This window comes from Xyrauchen texanus, chromosome 43 (assembly GCF_025860055.1).
Source record: "Xyrauchen texanus isolate HMW12.3.18 chromosome 43, RBS_HiC_50CHRs, whole genome shotgun sequence".
NCBI lineage: Eukaryota > Metazoa > Chordata > Actinopteri > Cypriniformes > Catostomidae > Xyrauchen > Xyrauchen texanus.
Window position 1 is genome coordinate 23,599,406 of NC_068318.1, and position 19,492 is coordinate 23,618,897.

Below are 19,492 nucleotides of genomic sequence, written 5' to 3' on the forward strand. Positions count from 1 at the left end.
GTGAAACTGTGTTTTCTTAATGGCATGAATCACACTGAAGACTTAAAATGCACGGCCTGTGGCTGGCTGAATGCATCAAAAAGCCCGTTTGCAATTTGCTGATTACTCCCAAAAAACAGCTTATTTAAAAAAATCTGACAAAGCAAGAAATCCGTGTTTGCATGACATCTGAAATAATCTTGTTATTATCCGCTTTTCATGTCAAACCGTAAAGAGGCAAGCGCAAAACATGCACACATTAACGCCAGTTAAGGTGTTTACATGCAACTCGAAATCAGCTTAAACGGCAAAAATCTATTTGTGTTGATCTGTTTATTCTTAGCCGTTTATGAACTTACACTGATAAAGAAACGCGGTTTAATGCGTTTACATGACCACACACACGTTGTCGGCTTATTAAGAATAATCAGTGTAAGAATGTGCATGTAAACACACTCGATGATGCTTCAGAATTTTGAACTTAGAAATTAGAACTAAGAAAGGTTTGGGAATTTGGAAGAATTTTAGAATGGAATTAATTTAGAAGCAATAAATTCAAGAAAATCAAAAAGTTGATTTCATTTAGGCTTACTAATGCTGTGTAGTTAGGCAGCTCAATAGGTTTTGAAACACAGCTTATGAATTCATAACATAATTATGATGACTAATGCAGTACAGTCTTTGTGCAGTTTATCGGCATCAGCCAGGCTAACCTCTCCTTGTCTGCATAGTTGTTAGGACGATTTTCCCCTTTGTCCTCTCTCTCCTCTCTTTCTGTTCGGTCCTGGTTCTGATCAGGAGGTTCCTCTGTGTTCTTGGCCTGCAGAGAACGCTCATACTGCTCCAGTTTCTCTTTAAGTGCTTTAATAGTGCCTTCTGCAGGAGAGAAAGAATGAATAAAAAGAGAGTAAAGTGTTTATAGCGGTAAAGTTTATTCCTCTAAAATGAAACTTGCAGCCCTTTTAATACTGGCAATCAGATCATGAAAAAGAAAAACAATGTAAGCCTGTGTGTGTGTGTGTGTGTGTGTGTGTGTGTGTGTGTGTGTGTGTGTGTGTGTGTGTGTGTATTTAGCTATAGTTTGCGTTTTGTTTTAGTTATGATGTCCTCATTTGTAAAACATTTATAAGAACTAAATAATGTTTTTTTTATTAATTAAAAAATGCTAAATGTATTATTTTGGAGGTAGGGTTATGGTCAGTCTATAGAAATTATAATTAGCTTAGCATAAAACAATAGAAGTCTATGGTATGTCCTAATATACTGTAAACATTATGGGGTCATAAGTAAAAAACCTGAATTAACCTACATTGAGGAAACAGATGAAAAATGCTTTATTTACTTACTAAATAATGTCTTTAATGATCAGTTCACCCAAAAATGAAAATTCTCTCATCATTTACTCACCCTCATGCCATCCCAGATGTGTGACTTTATTTTTCAGCAGAACACAAGCAAAGATTTTGAAAATAATATCTCAGCTCTGTAGGTTCATACAATGCAATGTAGGTCCAACATTTTGAAGCCCTTAAATCCATATAAGGGCAACATTATAGGACTCCAGTAGACTCTGGTGGTTAAAACCATATCTCCTGAAGTGATTTGATAGGTGTTGGTGAGAATATTTAAGACCTTTTTCCTTTAATTTCACATTTCTTTTCTTGTGTTTTAGGTGATTCACATTCTATGTGCATATCGCCCCCTACTGGACAGGGAGGAGAATTCATGACAAAAAATTACTTAAATATTGACCTGTTTCTCACCCACACCTATCATATCATGTCTGAAGATATGGATTTAACAACTAGGGTCATATGGATTACTTTTATGCTCCCTTTATGTGGATTCTGGAGCTTAATTTTACTGTACGGACCTACAGAGCTGAAGTATTCTTCTAAAAATCTTAATTTGTGTTCTGCTGAAGAGAGAAAGTCATACACATCTAGGATATCATGAGGGTGAGTAAATGATGAGAGAATTGTAATTTTTGGGTGAACGAACCCTTTAATGAAAATCTAAAAATACAACAAAAAAAAAAGAAAATGGTTAAATGTAAGGTTCTGAAAGGGTTAAATTTAGAAGTAGGGTTAGGGTCTAAAAAATATAATAAGATCAATAATAAAACAAGAGAAGTGAAAAGAAAGTCCCCCACCCAAAAACAAATGTGTGTGTGTTTACATGCCTAAACACTCATCATGATTTTATTAAGCCTTTTTCCTTGTGGGTCCACACAATGTAGGCAAAACCTGACACACACACACACACACACACACACACACGTACGTATATGTTTAGGCATGTGAAAACACACACACATACACATACACACAAAATATCCCTGATAGAGAGCTTTTTACTTCTCTCTCCATCTCCTGCACACCAATCTGCGGTGATTTAAACTCCAGCACTTCAGCTCTGACACATAATCAATGAGCAGCAGTCCCACAAGAGCCCTTTTAGACCCTTAAATGCTAAACTGGACTTTAAACACTGAGAGACTGGAGGATCACTGACCTGAGAAAGATCAGCATGTACCAATAGGAAGGATTATCTAGCGGGCCGCTCAGATGGAAACACACCTGTGTGTGCACGGTGTGCGTGTATGTGTGTTTATGTGAGAAATATTGCATGGCAGCATCTAAGGCTCGTGCGGGACAAAATAAAATATTGCAGTTATTGAAGAGGATTATCGATTAGGGGAATTCCGCAGACTGCGAGGGAACGTTCCCTCCTCCTCTTTTATGTTAAAAAAAGAAAAACCAGGAAACATATCTGGCTGAAACAGCAGTAGGATGTAAATAGAGCTCAGATGACTACAGCTCACTGGAACAAAAATAGGGCCCCGTCTATGTTGGTACACCCACTTAGGACACCTGCCAACATGACATATGTACAACTCATTTCGTTTCCTTAGTCCAGATAAATGCTGATTTTCAAAAAGAGAGTGCTTAAAAGGTGAAGCGTGTTATGTTTATGCCACTACCATTACCAAACTTAATCGCAAAAATAATGACTGTTTTCAAATATGTTTCACGAACATTCCTCCTTCCATTGGTCGAACACACAGATCGCCCTGGCCCAAACTCAAGCCAATGGTTGCATCAATGTTGCTGTGTCGGGCTGGTTGATTGTGCCACAAAACTACAGTGTTTAAACTTTTGGGGGAAATCAAAATACAAATGGATTATTTAAAGGCTGGTTGCCTCTGAATATTAAGCTGGAATAGGAGAAAATATAAATAATTTGACATGTCACCTTTAAAAATGCATTTAACTTCAATGATGTGATGTAGTTCTCAGTGAAACAGAATATTCAGTGGAACATAATGTAGGCCGGGACTTGATTTTATCCTCGAGATCTGATTGGATTGTGAAAGTGAGCTATGATATGATTGGATAATATTCTCCTCTGCACACATGGCCTTGATTATGTCAGTAGAAAAGTTGTTATAGAGGTGGAGAACACGTTTACATTTTATGAAAGAATTTGTTTTCTTTAGTAAAACATGAACTAATTACGCATGATAAGCGCAGGTTTGTGTAATAAGAGAGAGGTCAATTTTACATTTATGTTGCTATTAAAATTGAAATTGCAAGATTACTTGAATTTTTTATATTTGGTTTTGTGGAAAACATGTTAATATTTTCAAGTGTAATAACACTGAGAAACCATGGGTGGTTACCTTGGTTTTTAACCTCTGCAATCTCGCGTTCGTACTCTTGTAGTGTGTCTTTGAGCCTCTGATTTTCTGTCTCTAAGTCGTGCATCTTCCGTACAGTCACCTGGAGCTGCTGAGCTGCATCCAGAGCTGAGACAGGATCTGAAGACACACATATACAGGTCAGACCTTCAGCTGTAAAGCGTCCACAGTAAGTAAAAGTTTGATCCAGTGAAAGATGACTATATTGAGTTCAATGTGTGTCTGTGCAGCTCCACTAAATAGTTAAAGTGTTTTAGCATTCTTGCGGATTGCCAACCGTAGCTAAAAATGTTAACTAGAAAAACAAAACCAAGCCAAAACACGCCAATAAATGCACACTAAGTTCCAGCAGCACCTCGATATAACTTCAGCTATGCTGAAATCACACTAATGAAAAAGTACCACAAGTATCATGGTAATATTATTGATTTTTGGACATGGTATCGTGCTACTACAATGTTTTTTGTTTTTTGGGGGGATACTATGGTAATACCAATATAAAAAAAAAAAATGTGAACCTTGAATGCACAGGAAGATTGCCAAATGAATACATGTAAATACCATGGAATATGAATGTAGTAACTGACATACATTTCTTAGGAAAGTTAAAGTCTTGTGGTGCGACATGTTAGACAATCCCATGGTGTTAACATCTGGTACCTCCATCAAACCAAATGTCAAAAACATCAAATCAACATATCCATTCATCCAATCAAATACAGACAACAATCATAGTTTGTAAGACTGATATGCCACAATATGCCAACAGCTGCAAGAATGTCAGGTTAGCAGGTTCTAAGGGAGTTAAATTAACTCATATTTGCCAGGGTGTTAATTTGTTGCTTTCACAAATAGAAAACAATGTTAAGTGAAAGTGGGGTCGAGCGCAGCGGTGGTGTGGGACCAGGGCCAGCCCTCCGCACTGAAAGACATTCTGACACACGCACATACACACTTGCTTTTTCATCACTGTCTGTCCCCCTCACATGCTAATTGCCATATGACTAATTATGGCCCTGTTCCCGTTGATTTTCCTTAATGAGACAGCCAACTTAATTATGTAATCAAACTATTTTATTAGCCCCTCCGGAATATGGAAGGGAAAGAGAGAGAGAGAGAGAGTGGAGTAAGAAATTGTAGAACGAAGATAGAAAGTGAGAGATGGAATAAAAACAGGGAAAGAACAGAATTGTTTTTTTTTTTATGTCATTTAAATACTAGTTGACCAAAAAAATTGAATTCTGTCTGTTCTATTATTATTTACTTACACACATGTTGCTCCAAACCACTTAGTTTCTTGTGCTGAACACAACAAGTACATTTTAGAAGAAAATCCTGCTATTTTTTCCATCAAATTAAAATGAATGGGAACTGGATGGCAAAACCAATAAATAAAAGAGCCATAAAAGCTATTAGAAAGTGGTCTGTTCATTATTTACTAAAACTTCAGAAGCAATTTAATAGCTTTGTTTGAAGAACGGACTAAATTTAAGTTGTTATTAGCTGAAAATCTCTACATCTGCCCCAGCTCTCTTTGGCACACATGAAAGTTCACGAGAGAAGTGGTGTAGTCTAATACATCACGAATCATTCTTTTCAAAGAATCAGTTGATCCAGTTCAAAAAATGGTACTGAATGATTCGTTCACAAATTGGACTGATACATTTGTCGAGTTTAGTTCACTAATTCAATTATGCGCAGCAATTAACAGTCCACCGGAGGAGAAGATTCTCAGTGAATAATGGCTTACATTTCTATCTGCTCCTCACACAAAATTATCATATGGCTTCAGAACACTTGAAAAATAACACCTAGTCATATGGGCCATTGTTTATACTGTTATGGTGCTATCCCCCTTTTGAGCTCGCCAGGCCCAGTCCTCATTCAGACCTCAAGATTGCCAGTTTGGCACACTTACCTCCACGTCAGTGTATTCGCAGCTGAATGTACAGGAAACACTGATGGGGTGTGTATGTGTGATGTGCCAGTGTGGTGCGTGAGAGTGTGTCATATCTAAAAACGGCAAAGAGGAAGTCTGAATGATATGCTGTCATGGTGCGTTCCCCTTCTGTAGCTGCGGCAACTGCCAGTTTGGTTCAGTACGAGGGGTGGCCACCCGTGTCACTCAAATGTGAACGTGACTGCCATGTGACTGAGATTAGAAACCAATTCATCAGTCTGGAAGCATGTCATTTGCTGTGTAACACAATACCGTAAGCACAATTTGTTCGGTTTAAATGTTTTTTCGAATACAGGCGATGACCTTTGTAACACAGATCTCTATACAAAAATAAAATATAAATAATAATTACTTTAGCATGAGATGTACATGAATTTGCTGAAATGAAATGAACAATTATTTTACACAGTATTTAGAAAATTTACAAAACATCAAGTTAATAATATATAGTATATATAGTTAGCAATATATAGTTCATTAACTTAACTGTCTGTAATACTGCAAATATGTTGGCTTGGCACATTTATACAGAATTAATTTGAGGTGTGATCACAGATGGCTAAATTGCAATGGTTGTGAACGTGCCTCATCCAATCAGAAATGTTGTTATGTTAACAATGTATTAATATTATTAGGAAATCAAAGTTTTGAGAAAGAAGATAAATGTTGGCATAAGGTGTGAACACATCCCAAACATTCCCACTGACACACACACACACACAGTGGTGCCTGCAGCTGTTTGGTCGTATGCACTGTGTGTACTTTGAGAGCTCCGACTGACCTGAAGAAAATTTTACTCTGAGAATATTTCAGAAAAAATACTGATATTGTTTGTTTAAAAAAAAACAGCGATGGTTGATTTGCGAATGAATCATTGTTTTGAGTCTGTTCTTTTCAGCGAATTGGCTAAACAGGCTTGCCAAACAGTCTGAATCGAATCATGATTCATCCAGACTGCTCTCTTTTGGAATAATTTGGAGCGGTTTCTCACTCAGTAAAACGGCATCATGATATTTAAGGACAGAGAGAACAAACAGCACTGGATAAAGTTAATATATACCTACAATCAACTGACACAAAAGACTGCCTTTTTGAGAGGTAACTTCGAGAAACTTCAGCTAGTTCAGTGTCATGTGAATGAGGGGCTGTTCAAGCCAAATTTATTTTTGTGTCCGCTCACGTTTTTATTAAATCATTTAACATATAAACATTCTTAGATGTGTGTCTTTTGACAACTGTGTCACATTTCACTGTATTTTAGCATCTCTCACAGAAGTGCAGCATTTTTAGATGGTTACTGCTTTAGCCCAGTGATTCCCAACCCTGTTCCTGGAGGCCCCCCAACACTGCACATTTTGTATATCTACCTTTTCTGACACACCCAATTCAGGTCTTGGAGTCTCCACTAACGAGCTGATGAGTTGAATCAAGTGTGTTTGATAAGGGAGATATCCAAAATGTATAGTGTTCCTTCCAGGAGCAGGGTTGAGGACCACTGCTAGCCAATAGTTACATGAACGCAACACATACTCGAGAGAAAGAGAGAGAGAAAATGCTTCTCTTAAAGTCACCAGAACTGAATGTTTTGGTGTTGTTTCTGCAAAACAAAAATGTGTATGGTCACGGACCCCCCTAGATGTAAGTGTATATTAGTCCGATTTCTGGACAAATTTACCTTCCGTACCCTCTGATGAAATCCTGCTGGCACACACACACACACACACACACACACACACACACACACACACACACACACACACACACACACACACACACACACACACACACACACACACACACACACCAACCACATATGCTCACACACATACAGACCTACACAGTGTACCAGTGTAACTATCAAGAGATAATTTGTCAAGCTGTGATCACATTTGCAGACACATAGGCAGGACTGGACAAGCTCCAGAGATAGAGACAGACATTCCCAGACTAGACCTCACACTTCAACACTCACACACACACACACACACACACACACACACGAATGCTTACACTCTAAAACATACACAATCACATGTTATGCACACATAGGTAGTCAAATACACGCACAAACATCCAAACACATAGACACAAGGATGAGCTGACCCGGTATCTTCAGACCACATCGTTGTGGTAATTTAGGGATGTACTAAGTAGTTGTGCAGGCAGACATTCAAACTTGCTCTAACAGGTACAGGCGGCAATGCCTGTCTGCCTCCTGTCGCTCCAATGTTGTGGGCGGGGTTTCATAGTTAAAGCTGTGTGTATATATATATATGCGTGTATCTGTGTGAGTGTGTGTGTGTGTGTGTGTGTGTGTGTGTGTGTGTGTGTGTGTGTGTGTGTGTGAGGTTGAGGTTCTGGAGGCCTTCCAGGCAGATACACAACTCTAGTTCAGCCAAGAGTCAGTTCAAAAACACAATTGCAGACACACTCCTTTGCACTGCATGGTCGCACTTCTGCTTAAAGATCGCATTTGAGATCATAGTGTACACAATAAAAGGTGACAAATTAACCTGTTGCAATATATGCATTTCAAATTGAGTCTTTTTCTATTGTGCACTACACAGTTTTTATGAAAGAAAGAAAAAGCAAAAGAAATAGAGCAAAAGAAAGATAAAAGAAATAACTAAAGATTGAAGGAGCTAAAGAAAGGAAGAAAAGAGAAAGAAAGAAAGAAAGAAAGAAAGAAAGAAAGAAAGAAAGAAAGAAAGAAAGAAGAAGAAAAAGCAAGGAAGGAAAAAGAAAGAAAGTGCAAAAGAAATAAAGATTGAAATGAGCAAAAGAAAGAAAGAGTGAAAGTGTGAAAGAACGAAAGAGTAAAAGGAACAGCAAAAGAAAGAAAGAATGGAAGAAAGAAAAAAGAAAAAAGGCAAAAGAAAGAAATACAACAAAGCAAAAAAGAGCAATAGAAACAGAGCAAAATAAAGAAAAAAGAGCAGAAAGAAATACAAGACAGCAAAACAGCAAAAGAAACAAAAAGCAAAAGAAAGAGTGAAAGAGCAAAATAAAGAAAAAAGAAAGAATGAAAGAACGATTGCAAGAAATACAAGAAAACAAAATAGAGCAAAAGAAACAAAAAGCAAAAGAGTGAGCAAAAGAGTGAAATGAAGAAAGAAAGAGCAAAAGAAAGACAAAATGGAAGAAAGGAAAAGCGCAAAAGAAAGAAAAAAGAAAAAGCGAAAGAAATACAATAAAGCAAAATCGAGCAAAAGAAAAAAGTGAAAGAAAGAGCAAAAGAGCGAAAGCAATAAAGAAAGAGCGAAAAGAAAGAAAGAAAAAGAATGGAAGAAACAAAAAAGGGTAAAAGAAAGAAACACAATAAAGAAAAAGCAAAAAAGAGTGAAAGTAACAAAAAGTGAAAGAGAGAAAAGAAAGAGCGAAAGAAAGAAAGAAAGAGCGAATTAAATACAAGAAAGCAAAATAGAGCAAAAGAAACAAAAAGTGAAAGAAAGAGCAAAAGAGTGAAAGAAAGAAAGAAAGAAAGAAAGAAAGAATGGAAGAATGAAAGAAAAGAAAAAGAAAGCTAAAGAGCCAAAGAAACAAAGTGAAAGAAAGATAAATTTTATGGGGTCTTTCAGAGAGCTTATGATACATGATCCACACTCCTTGGGAAGATTGCACCTTTGAAACATGCTCCGTTCACTCTAGATCAGATCTCTCCTGACCGTGTGAGCTAAAGACGTCACAGGAACTTCTGCAGCACCATTAACTTATTATAGATCAGCACATCGGAGCATTACCATATAAAAACTGAGGATCCAAGGGCCATTATCTCGGTTATCCAATTCAGAAGATTAAAAGGTGTTTGTGGGGCAATGAACTTGGATTTTAATAGAATCCAAGTTTCTCTCTTGTCTCTTTGTGTTGGTTTAGAACAGTGCGAGTCTCTAAAGCCGTAGAAGTCATTAAGACAGCCTGTGTGCGAGTGTGTGTGTGTTTTAGACACTAGAGACTGAGGTCTCATAAATATGACTGATGTGTTTACAGTATTCTCGCCTCAGTAAAACACTACAGCAGTGTGTGTGAGTGCATTTGTGTGTGTTCGTGTGTGTGTGCAGCCAGCAAAGTGCAAACCGAGACATACCTGGGACATCGACTAATCTCTTGTACACGTTGAGGAAAGCAGCCTCTGATTCTTTACTTCTTTTACTCAAGGCGTCAATCTGAAACAAAGAAAAAACACAATAACTGAATCTCTGTAATTGCATTAGCAGCCAGGTTTGCATACATTAGAAGCAATGACGAGTCCATTAAAGATGCCCATATGGAAAACTGCAGCACTGACTTTGATTGTGAACTCAACACGCATCACACATAGAGTAGCATCAAAAAGTCTTTGGACACACAAATACATCACGCTTTTAACAAAATAAAGGGATAACAAAAATTCAAACCATGTGCCATCTGCAAACAAATGATGCTTTTAAACTGTCTCAGATATTTACAGTGAATGTATATAGTCAGTCCCCTGAGGTTCACACAGGTGTCCAAGAAGAGAAAACAATAAGTGTACTTCATAATCTCATATATGGACATGTTCCACTGATGTTTGACATACAGAAAGTGAACAATATATCTATTGTTTTACTATTCCAAACATAACTTCTTTGTTCTGTAATGTTTTGCTTGAAAAGTGTGTTTGTACATATTTTAAGCATCCAAAATACTTTTTGGGGCCACTGTTTTGCCACATATTTGACCTTAATAAAAGGGCAGAACATTACATAACCGTGACCCTTTTCATTCAAATATAGTAAATCATTCATATTTTGATGCATGCAATATTTTTCAAGTGCTGGTTCGAGGCACTTTGGGGGCAAGCTGCAGGTGTATACGCTCAGGCCGTTTCTGGTTCGCTTTATATAGAAGGTAATTATCAGGTATAAATCCAAATCCCTGTGAGCAAGAGATGAAAGAAACAGGTAATGAGGGACTCTGATAATGAGAAGAACTTTGGCCTTAATATAGAGCGCTGCAGACGCGTATGTATGGGCAAATTACATACTGTAACTGGGTTACGGCTCCCACTGCAGGAGAGGCCTTCATCATTTCTTGAAGATAGATGATTTTCATAATGGTGATAACAGTCATTGAATGTACCGCCCACACCCTTTGAACTGTAAATCTGCCTAAATATGTATGATCACTGACATTACATATCATAAAGGCAATGCACATACATATTGTTACCCAAAACGGAATATTCTGTTGTTTTTTACTCACCCTAATGTCATTACAAAGCTGTTTAAATTTGTTTCTTCCGTGGAATATATGAACATGAGTGAATGAATTGTCAGAACTTTTCAAAGAATCAGTTAATCTGATTCAGAATCAGAATGAGCTTTATTGCTAAGTATGCTTACACACACAAGGAATTTATCATGATGACAAAAGCTTCCAGTGCAAAGAGAATACAAAAAATCTACATTTACAACATATACATACAAACATTTGAAATACACATACAAACATATATAAATAAACTGTGAAATAAGAATAAAAATAAGATAAACATATAGAGGAAACTACAGTAGGGCAATAATGTTAAGGCAATAATAATGTTCAAATATGTTATATACAGCTATACAGTTATGTGCAAGGTGATTTAAGTATTGTGAAGAAGAGGTAGGATATGTCAAATAAATATAAATGGGATATAAATATGAATAAATAGTTGAATATGCACATGATTGTATTGCCACATTGGAGAGTATTGGGCAGTTTTAACTGTTCATAAGGTGAATGGATGTTCTTGTGCCTGACTATTCTGGTGCTCAGTGTTCTGTAGCCCTGACCAGAGGGCAACAGTTCAAAAAGATAGTGTGCTGGGTAAGTGGGGTCCAGAGTGATTTTTCCTGCCCATTTCCTCTTTCTGGAGGTGTACAGTTCTTGGAGGGTAGGAAGGTGAGTACCAATAATCCGTTCAGCATTCCGGACTATACTTTGAAGTCTTCTGATGTCTGACTTGGTAGATGGACCAAACCAGAAGGTTATAGAAGAGCAGAGGACAGACTTTATGACTGCTGAGTAAAACTGGATTAGCAGCACCTGTGGCAGGTTGAACTTCCTCAAATAGTGAAGGAAGTACAACCTCTGCTGGGCCTTTTTCACAATGGAGTCAATGTGTGTCACCCACTTCAAGTCCTGAGAGCTGGTAGTGCCCAGGAACCTGAATGACTCCACTGCTGCCACAGTGCTGTTTAGAATGGCAAAGTGGGTTGATGCTGGGGTGTTCCTCCTAAAGTCCACTTTCATCTCCACTGTTTTGAGCGTGTTCAGCTCCAGGTTGTTTTGACTGCACCAGTGAGCCAGCTGTTCAACCTCCCTTCTATATGTAGACTCGTCATCATCTTGTATGAGGCCGATGACTGTAGTGTTGTCTGAAAACTTCAGGAGCTTGACAGAGGGGTCCTTGGTGATGCAGTCATTTGTGTACAGGGAGAAGAGTAGTGGGGAGAGCACACATCCCTGGGGGGCACCAGTGTTGACTGTACAAGTGCTAGAAGTGAATTTGCCCAGTCTCACTAACTGCTGCCTAGAAAGCTGGTGATCCACTGACAGATAAAGGTGGGGACCGAGAGCTGGGTTAATTTATTCCATAGGAGAGCAGGGATGATGGTGTTGAAAGACAAAATTAAGTCCACAAAATAGGATCCTTGCATAAGTCCCTGGTCTGTCTAGATGTTGCCATATGTAATGCAGTCCCAGTCCCAGAAAAGGTCCAGTGATGTCAATTTAAATCGGCACGAGACACTGGTACTCTAAAGATGTATTCAATAACTCAATAACAATAACTCACAAGATGATATCTGACGAAACCGCATATGGATGCAAACAACCCAACTGTCACCAATGGTAATTCGATTTTAAATTATTGTAACAATCAATTATTTCTAGTCGCATTTGCGACCATTTTAGTCACAGTCTGGAGCCCTGATTGTACTTGTGTGAAAGGCAGCATCAAGTATATTCTTCAACATTTCTTCTTTTGTATTCCAAGGAAAACATTCTTTAGAATGACATGCATGAGGGTGAGTAAATAATTTCAGAATTTTTATTTTTGGGAGGAACTACTGTATTCCTTTAAACAGACATGAAATATTATTTATTCCTTGAATAAATAAAGGAATCACTGGACTAAGAATAAAGATTGTCTTCAAATCTTTCGCTTGCACAGTTGACCCTGTTGACCCTATACTGGTGAAACCATTGTATAACAGCTGGAACAAGCTCAGTGCAAGCCCCATGTCATAACACACAATAGGGAAAGAGAGAGAATGAGGAAAGAGAGAAATACAGGCTCTTCACTTTATTCAGCTCTAATAAAGACACTGATCTCTCTTAATCTGAATACACACACAGCTGTGGTCATTCTGGGCAGATTATGATACATCATCCAACTGCCTCCTGTCAGTGTTTGACTCAAAACCTTCCGATACTGTCTTGTAAACATGCAAACTATTTAAGGAAGTATACATGGAAACAGAAAACGTATTTTCAATAAGTATAATATTTCACAAGGTCTAGAAGTCACCAGAGGCATAAACACCTATCAGTGCCTTAAGAATTTGACAACCAATGGCAGAAAAAATATCTCGGATCAAGGCATCAGGGTTACAGATAGATTCTCTATAGTAGGGTGTTGTGAACCACATAACGAAATTCTAAAATGCCATGACAGCATTTTTCCCCCAGTGCAACTCCGATGATGACAGCTTACTGATGAAAGCCTGCTGTAGAACCAACATGCAGCTGAGCCCAACTGGGCCAAATCTAACAAACTGGGTCAAACCTGACAGGAAACAAGGACCCAAATCTGTATTGCCTGTATACAGTAATTTAGGATCTGCTAAAGAGACAAAACTGAACCAAATTTTTACCAAGGTTAACTGAAATTCTGCATTCTGGGAAGGGTTCCTCAAACATCTAGAAGACTGTAACACTTTCTAAAAATTCCAGAACTCAAAACGTGTAAAAAATAAATAAATAAATAATAAAAGAGAGTAAAACTAAAGACACAAATTCTCGAACTCAAAACATTAAATGGTTACTCGAATTCAAGAATCCAAACATGAAAGGGTTCCTCAAAATTATAGAAATTGAAAACATGAAAGGGTTCCTTGAATTCTAGATCTCAGAAACTGAAATGGCCCCTTAAATTCTAGTGCTCAGAGCCTAAATAGTTCTTCGAAATTCTAGAAATCAGAGCCTGAAAGGGTTCCTTAAAAATTCTAGAAATGTAAAACATGAAAGGGTTCCTAAGGGTTTCTAAGACTCAGAGATAAAAATGGTCCCTGAAAGGAGCAATATGTAACATTGATATCAAGCATTTAAAATGGGTACTAAAGTCCAAATTCAAAATATTGGAGAGAGCTGTCTCTTCCGCCCCCTCCTCCCCAGACTCGAAGCTCAGGCGGGCTGCCAGGTTGAGGACACGCAACAGGAATGAGCAAACTGACAAGCGGCGAGCCTTACACTGCAAGTTGATCAGCTAATGTATATGTTTGCAATGTTTAAATTGTTTGCAATTTATAAACAAGCTCATGTGGATTTTTTATAACTCTGTCAATGTTAGCTAGATGTATTGCTGGCTAGAACTCAGAACCTGAAACGCTTCCTCAAAATTCTAAAACTCAGAGCCTATAATGGTCCCTTAAATTCTAGAACATAGAGTCTTAAAGGGTTCATCAAAATTCTACAAGTCAGAAACTTAAGTGACATCAAAATTCTAGATCTTAGGGCCTGAAAGGTTCTCATCAAAAACTAGAAAAGTTTCATAAAAATTCTAGAAGTCAGAATGTGATACCCGTCCTTAAAATTCCAAAACTCAGAGCCTGAAAGGGTTCATAAAAATTCTAGAACTCAGAGCCTGAAAGGGTTCATAAAAATTCTAGAACTCAGAGCCTGAAATGGTTCATCAAAATTCAAGAACTCCGAGCCTGAAAGGGTTCCTCAATATTCTAGGACTCAGAACCTGAAAGGGTTCCTCAAAATTGTAGAACTCGCGTTAAGGATGATGTGGTTTAAAGGCATAACTAATCTGATCTGAATTAGCTTCAAAATCTCATCTGACTTTTACAAACCTGCCAAAAGTTAAACCAGTCATTCAGTTTATTTTTCTGTCAAACAGAGCAAACAGTGCAGGCCTTACCAAAGCGCCAGAACCCTGCGCCCAAAAACAATGTGGTATGAATCAACAGTATCGCTTTTATCCATTAAGAAACTGTTGAACTCCTGTGCTGTTTACATGTTCACAAGTGTTGTGTGTTTGGTCTTCCAGCAGCAGAACATCAAATAAAAGCTGTAAATCTGCAGCCCTGAGACTGCTGGCCTTGATGGATGGAACAGGGCAGTTGCCACTGTAAATATCCAACATGTAACAGACTTTTCACTCCTATGGGAAAGAAATTAAACATATTCAGATGTTTCTTGCTGGAAAACATCTGGATCAGCCAAGGCAGGGCCAAGTTCTGCAGCCCTCTTGCAGATGGAGCAATTAAACTTGCCTCGCTCTCCCTCTTTCTCTCTCTCGGCACGGGTCCATGTCTACCCCTGAAATCCAGCAGGAACCAATGTCAATTTTTAAACTTTCAGAGCTCTGAACCAGACAGAGCACCACCAGGAGGTTAAGAGAGTGTGCGGCTGCCTACAACTGTGTGAGTGTGTGTGTAACATGTGCATGACTTTGCGAATACTGCCACAGCTCAGCATAGATTATCTGCCCTTCTCTCTTTTTCTGCTACCATCTCAATCTGATGGCCAGGTCATCTGGCATGATCACACTGCAGGACACACACAGACTTTTATTTTTCAATCATGGACATTTTTCATTGACTTCTATTATTTTTACATGAGCTAATATACCTTGTTATATTCACATTTTAATTAAGACATAATTTTATGTTTATTAAACTGTTTTCAAAAACCCTTAAATATACTGCCATGCAAAGGCAAAACATAGTAAGTACTTGTTACATTTTGTACAAAATTATGAACAAAATCATGTCTCTTAGACTATAATATGTCCTGTGACAGATAGGTTTTACTGTAGCTCAACTATGCTCAGATTCACAGAAAATGGAGTGTTCACACAAAATCTTTCTTTTTTTAACTTTTTTCGCAGGTTTAGTGTTGACATAGAAACTGTAAAGCTGGAACTACAGTACATCAATGTATAGTATACAGTATGCATATTGTAGGGTAGTATAAACATACTGTACATACATAAAAATGGCTACATATATATTCAATTTTATACCTAACACACACATATGCACACATATATGTATGAACACACACATGTACACACACCCAGTCGGTCATATCCGCCCCTTTGAACCACACCACAAACAGACTATCTGGTGGCATCAAAAGCATGCCAGTTTAAACAGTGTTATTCCCTTATGGTCCAGCCGGAACATGGATTGAAAAGGGGTGGGGGAATGGTTATAAATAGCTCCTGTTTCTGTGGGGGAGCACAGATTTGGCACTACAGACGGCAGAGGCAATAAACTCCGCCAGCTCTACTGACCTGCATCACCCTTAAAGAGAAGAGCTGGCTTTAAAGCTGAAGGTATCTGGCCCAAGAGTTTCTCATATTTTGGGGCATTTGCCTAATTTATTAGATGAATAGTCGAGAGTAACAGGAAATTATTTGGGAGAGAATGGGGTCTGGTGCATTTTGCAGTCCGGACTAGAACCTGCATCGCCCGAATTAGTGCAAATACTTGGCGTATCAGGAGCACACACACTCACTACTGCACCATGGCTCCAATTCTGAGTTCATCATATTAAAAAGTGTGTTGGGAATCTCTGCTTAGTAGCATATGAAAACAGAAAGGACTTATAAACTATAGAGTCAGAACAGATTCACAACAATAGGGGCGATTTATTTGTTTCTCCACATACACAAACTTAGCAACATGGTTTTATGCTCTCAAGTTCATCGAGCTCTGAACAAACGAGTCTACTTTCATCTGAACTCATTTATCTGAGCTGCCACTAATCTTCTCTCCATTCAGAACACCAGGCCATGTTGAGCCTTTGCAGGCTTGGGCCAGCTAAAATTAGTGCACAATTATGTCAAATCAATACTGACTTCCAAATTTGTAGAACTTCCATGGCACACTGTAAACGGCTGCCTGAGTGATTAGCTCTCTTTACGGAGATCTTTGCAGGTGGGTCAACAATAAGACTTGCTCTCACTCTCTTTAAGAATGCTGAATTTTTCAAATTGTAAAAATGTCATAAATATCTAAATTAAGCTTGAGATAACAACCTAAATGGTCTTTTGTCTCAACTCCAAAAGGCATAAGAACTTGGGATGGCACATACAGATCTAGGAATAGTAGTGTTCACATAATGTACCGTGGCGGCATAAGGGTTCTAAAAAATACAATCTGAGTTAACTCTTCCATGGTCTTGAAGATCAAGTTCTACTTGACGATCAAATTGTCTTTCCATTGAAAGGGACTTTCCATTGACTTCCATTGCTTTTATATTGTGCTACTAATATTGGGGATGTACATTATTTTACGATATATGTACTGGTAGTGTACTTAAAGTGTACTTACCCAAGAGTAATATAAGGTGTACTACATGTACTGTACTTAATATGGATTAAGATTAGGGTTGGGGTTAGGTTTAGGGTCAGTAACTAGTAATTACTGTAGTTGTTATAATTATGTAGTAAGTAAATGTAGAACAGTACTGCAAAATATAGTGCTACCAATATTGGTTTATAATGTTTTCAAACCATTTTGGGTCCTGGTGTCATTTTGATAATGTTTAGACACTACATTACAATTTTTAAATACAGTTGTTAGTTTTCTGGCATATTACAGCTTTCTCATTACTCTTTATATGAATCGGAAAAATTTTTAATAACTTAATTTATAAACACATTAAATTAGTACTTTATATGTTGTCAGCTTCAAATCACCTCTTTGGAGTATGTTATGAAGTTTCAGACAGAAAATGTATGTACGTTTATGTAAATTGTGTTAGTATAAATTGGGCAAAATTGAAGACCCCACAAAAATCCCTTTTCGGGCCAAGTTCCCTTTCTTGTGATGTCATATTTAAGTTTGGCTGAGACATATAAAAGGGATTGTCCTTTTTTGAAAAAGCCAATTGGCTGTTGTTATGCCACAGCAATGAACCATACTATGCTTCTAGCTATTCAGCTTCAGGTGGTATTAGTGGGAGGGACATTCTGGTCCCATTCACACCTTGCATTAACATGTGTTTCATATGCTAATAGTATCTAGATATTCTTTAGCTGGACTGCATTTATACCTTGCAGTCAAATGCACCTCCACTGTGATCGGATAGAGATTCGATCAGTTACCCAAGCAAAATGGAAAACTCTACTTACATATTACATCAGAGGCTGTGGCAACTGAACATTCTCCTTCCGTTAGTAAATATGAAAAACATTGATGGGTAAGTCAAATGCTTTCCATCATTTTAACAGTCAGGTAAGCAAATTTAATTATATTCATCTTGCGTTTGCCTCTTTGTAAGTGCTAAATGTACTTCTCATCTTAAACGTGTGAGGAAAGCCTGGTCTAACATAAGTTGCAAAGGCAGATGACAGATGACATTGCGATGGCAGAATTAAAAGAAAAGGCAAGAACCCACAACAAATCACTTTAACAATGGATGACTGTAGCATAACCTCATCATGTAATTAATTACTTGAATAGTTGTATCCAAATTTCGTAAACGCGTTTGCATTTATACCTTCTTTGAATGTGGCCAGAAGCTGTCCCTGACCACCTACAAATGTGGTTTCAGTGATCTGATCATGAGCCGATCGCACTGCATCTTGGGTGCATTTACACCTGTCATTTAATATGGTCAAGTGCTTTCCGATAGCAATCCGATCACCAAAATTGCATGATAATGAAAGCTGTAAATGGGGCCTCTCATTCTAGAGAGCATTTATTTAGACAAAAATCTGTAAAGTGCATTAAAAGTCATCAATATTTCTGATCCATTCTCTTCCTGGAAGAGAGAGACTCTAAAATCTAAATGCATAACAGCATCTGCTAAAGTTAGTTTTGTTGACTTATAAGAGTAAACTAGCATATAGATGGCTTCAAAGCTTACTAAAAGCCACAAAACTCCACTTTTGATTTCATGGGGTCTTTAAAGGCCACTAAGGAAAACATTGGGACTGCAAGAAGAGGCATCTTGCCTTTGGGGTAAAAGCAGAAAATTTGTGAAAAACCCTTTACATCAAAGTACAGTGACTCCCCACCCCCATCCCTGATTTACACACACACACACACACGCACACACACACACACACACACATGCACGTGCAACCCCCAAAACAGGGCCCCAGCCACGTGCTATGTACAGCTCCCTATTGTACTCTCATTTCCTGACAGGAAAAGAGGAGTCTCTTGCTCTCTCTCGAATGAAAAAAATGACATGTGGCGAGGACTCTACACTGACCCACGAGATCTGTATCAGACTGACTATAATGTGCTATTTTACAGGAAAAAATATGATTTACCGAAAAAAAAAAAACATTCACCCATTGCAAATGATTCTATTCATTTGTCTGTCTGCCATTATGAATTATATATGCAAACCATCTTTTTTTGTTCAAAATTGGTACTGTAAAATTTAAGCCTCTTTGTCTATTTGAAGATTTAATGGAGGGTCGGACTGACAAGATAAAACCCAAGTATCCCAACCCTGATAACAATTATCATCAAATAGCTTACGTCAGAAAAAATACAATTCTGGTCAGAGCAGTCAGACTATTTTTGTCAAGGTCAGGCACTGTCCCCCCTACTGTCAATAAGGAAAATATTTCACAGAGAATATAATAGATGGTT

The 19,492-nt window shown here is 37.9% G+C and overlaps 1 protein-coding gene across 1 annotated transcript in view; it reads right to left on the bottom strand.

The window, feature by feature from the left end:
* Positions 1–19,492, bottom strand: part of LOC127635742 (homeobox protein cut-like 1) — a 125,278-nt gene that overhangs the window by 67,570 nt on the left and 38,216 nt on the right. The window contains exons 4-6 of the mRNA XM_052115974.1: positions 9,724–9,802; positions 3,662–3,799; positions 693–855 (exon numbers count right to left, since the gene is read on the bottom strand). Coding sequence (XP_051971934.1) covers positions 693–855; positions 3,662–3,799; positions 9,724–9,802 — 380 coding nt within the window. The remainder of the gene's footprint in view (positions 1–692; positions 856–3,661; positions 3,800–9,723; positions 9,803–19,492) is intronic.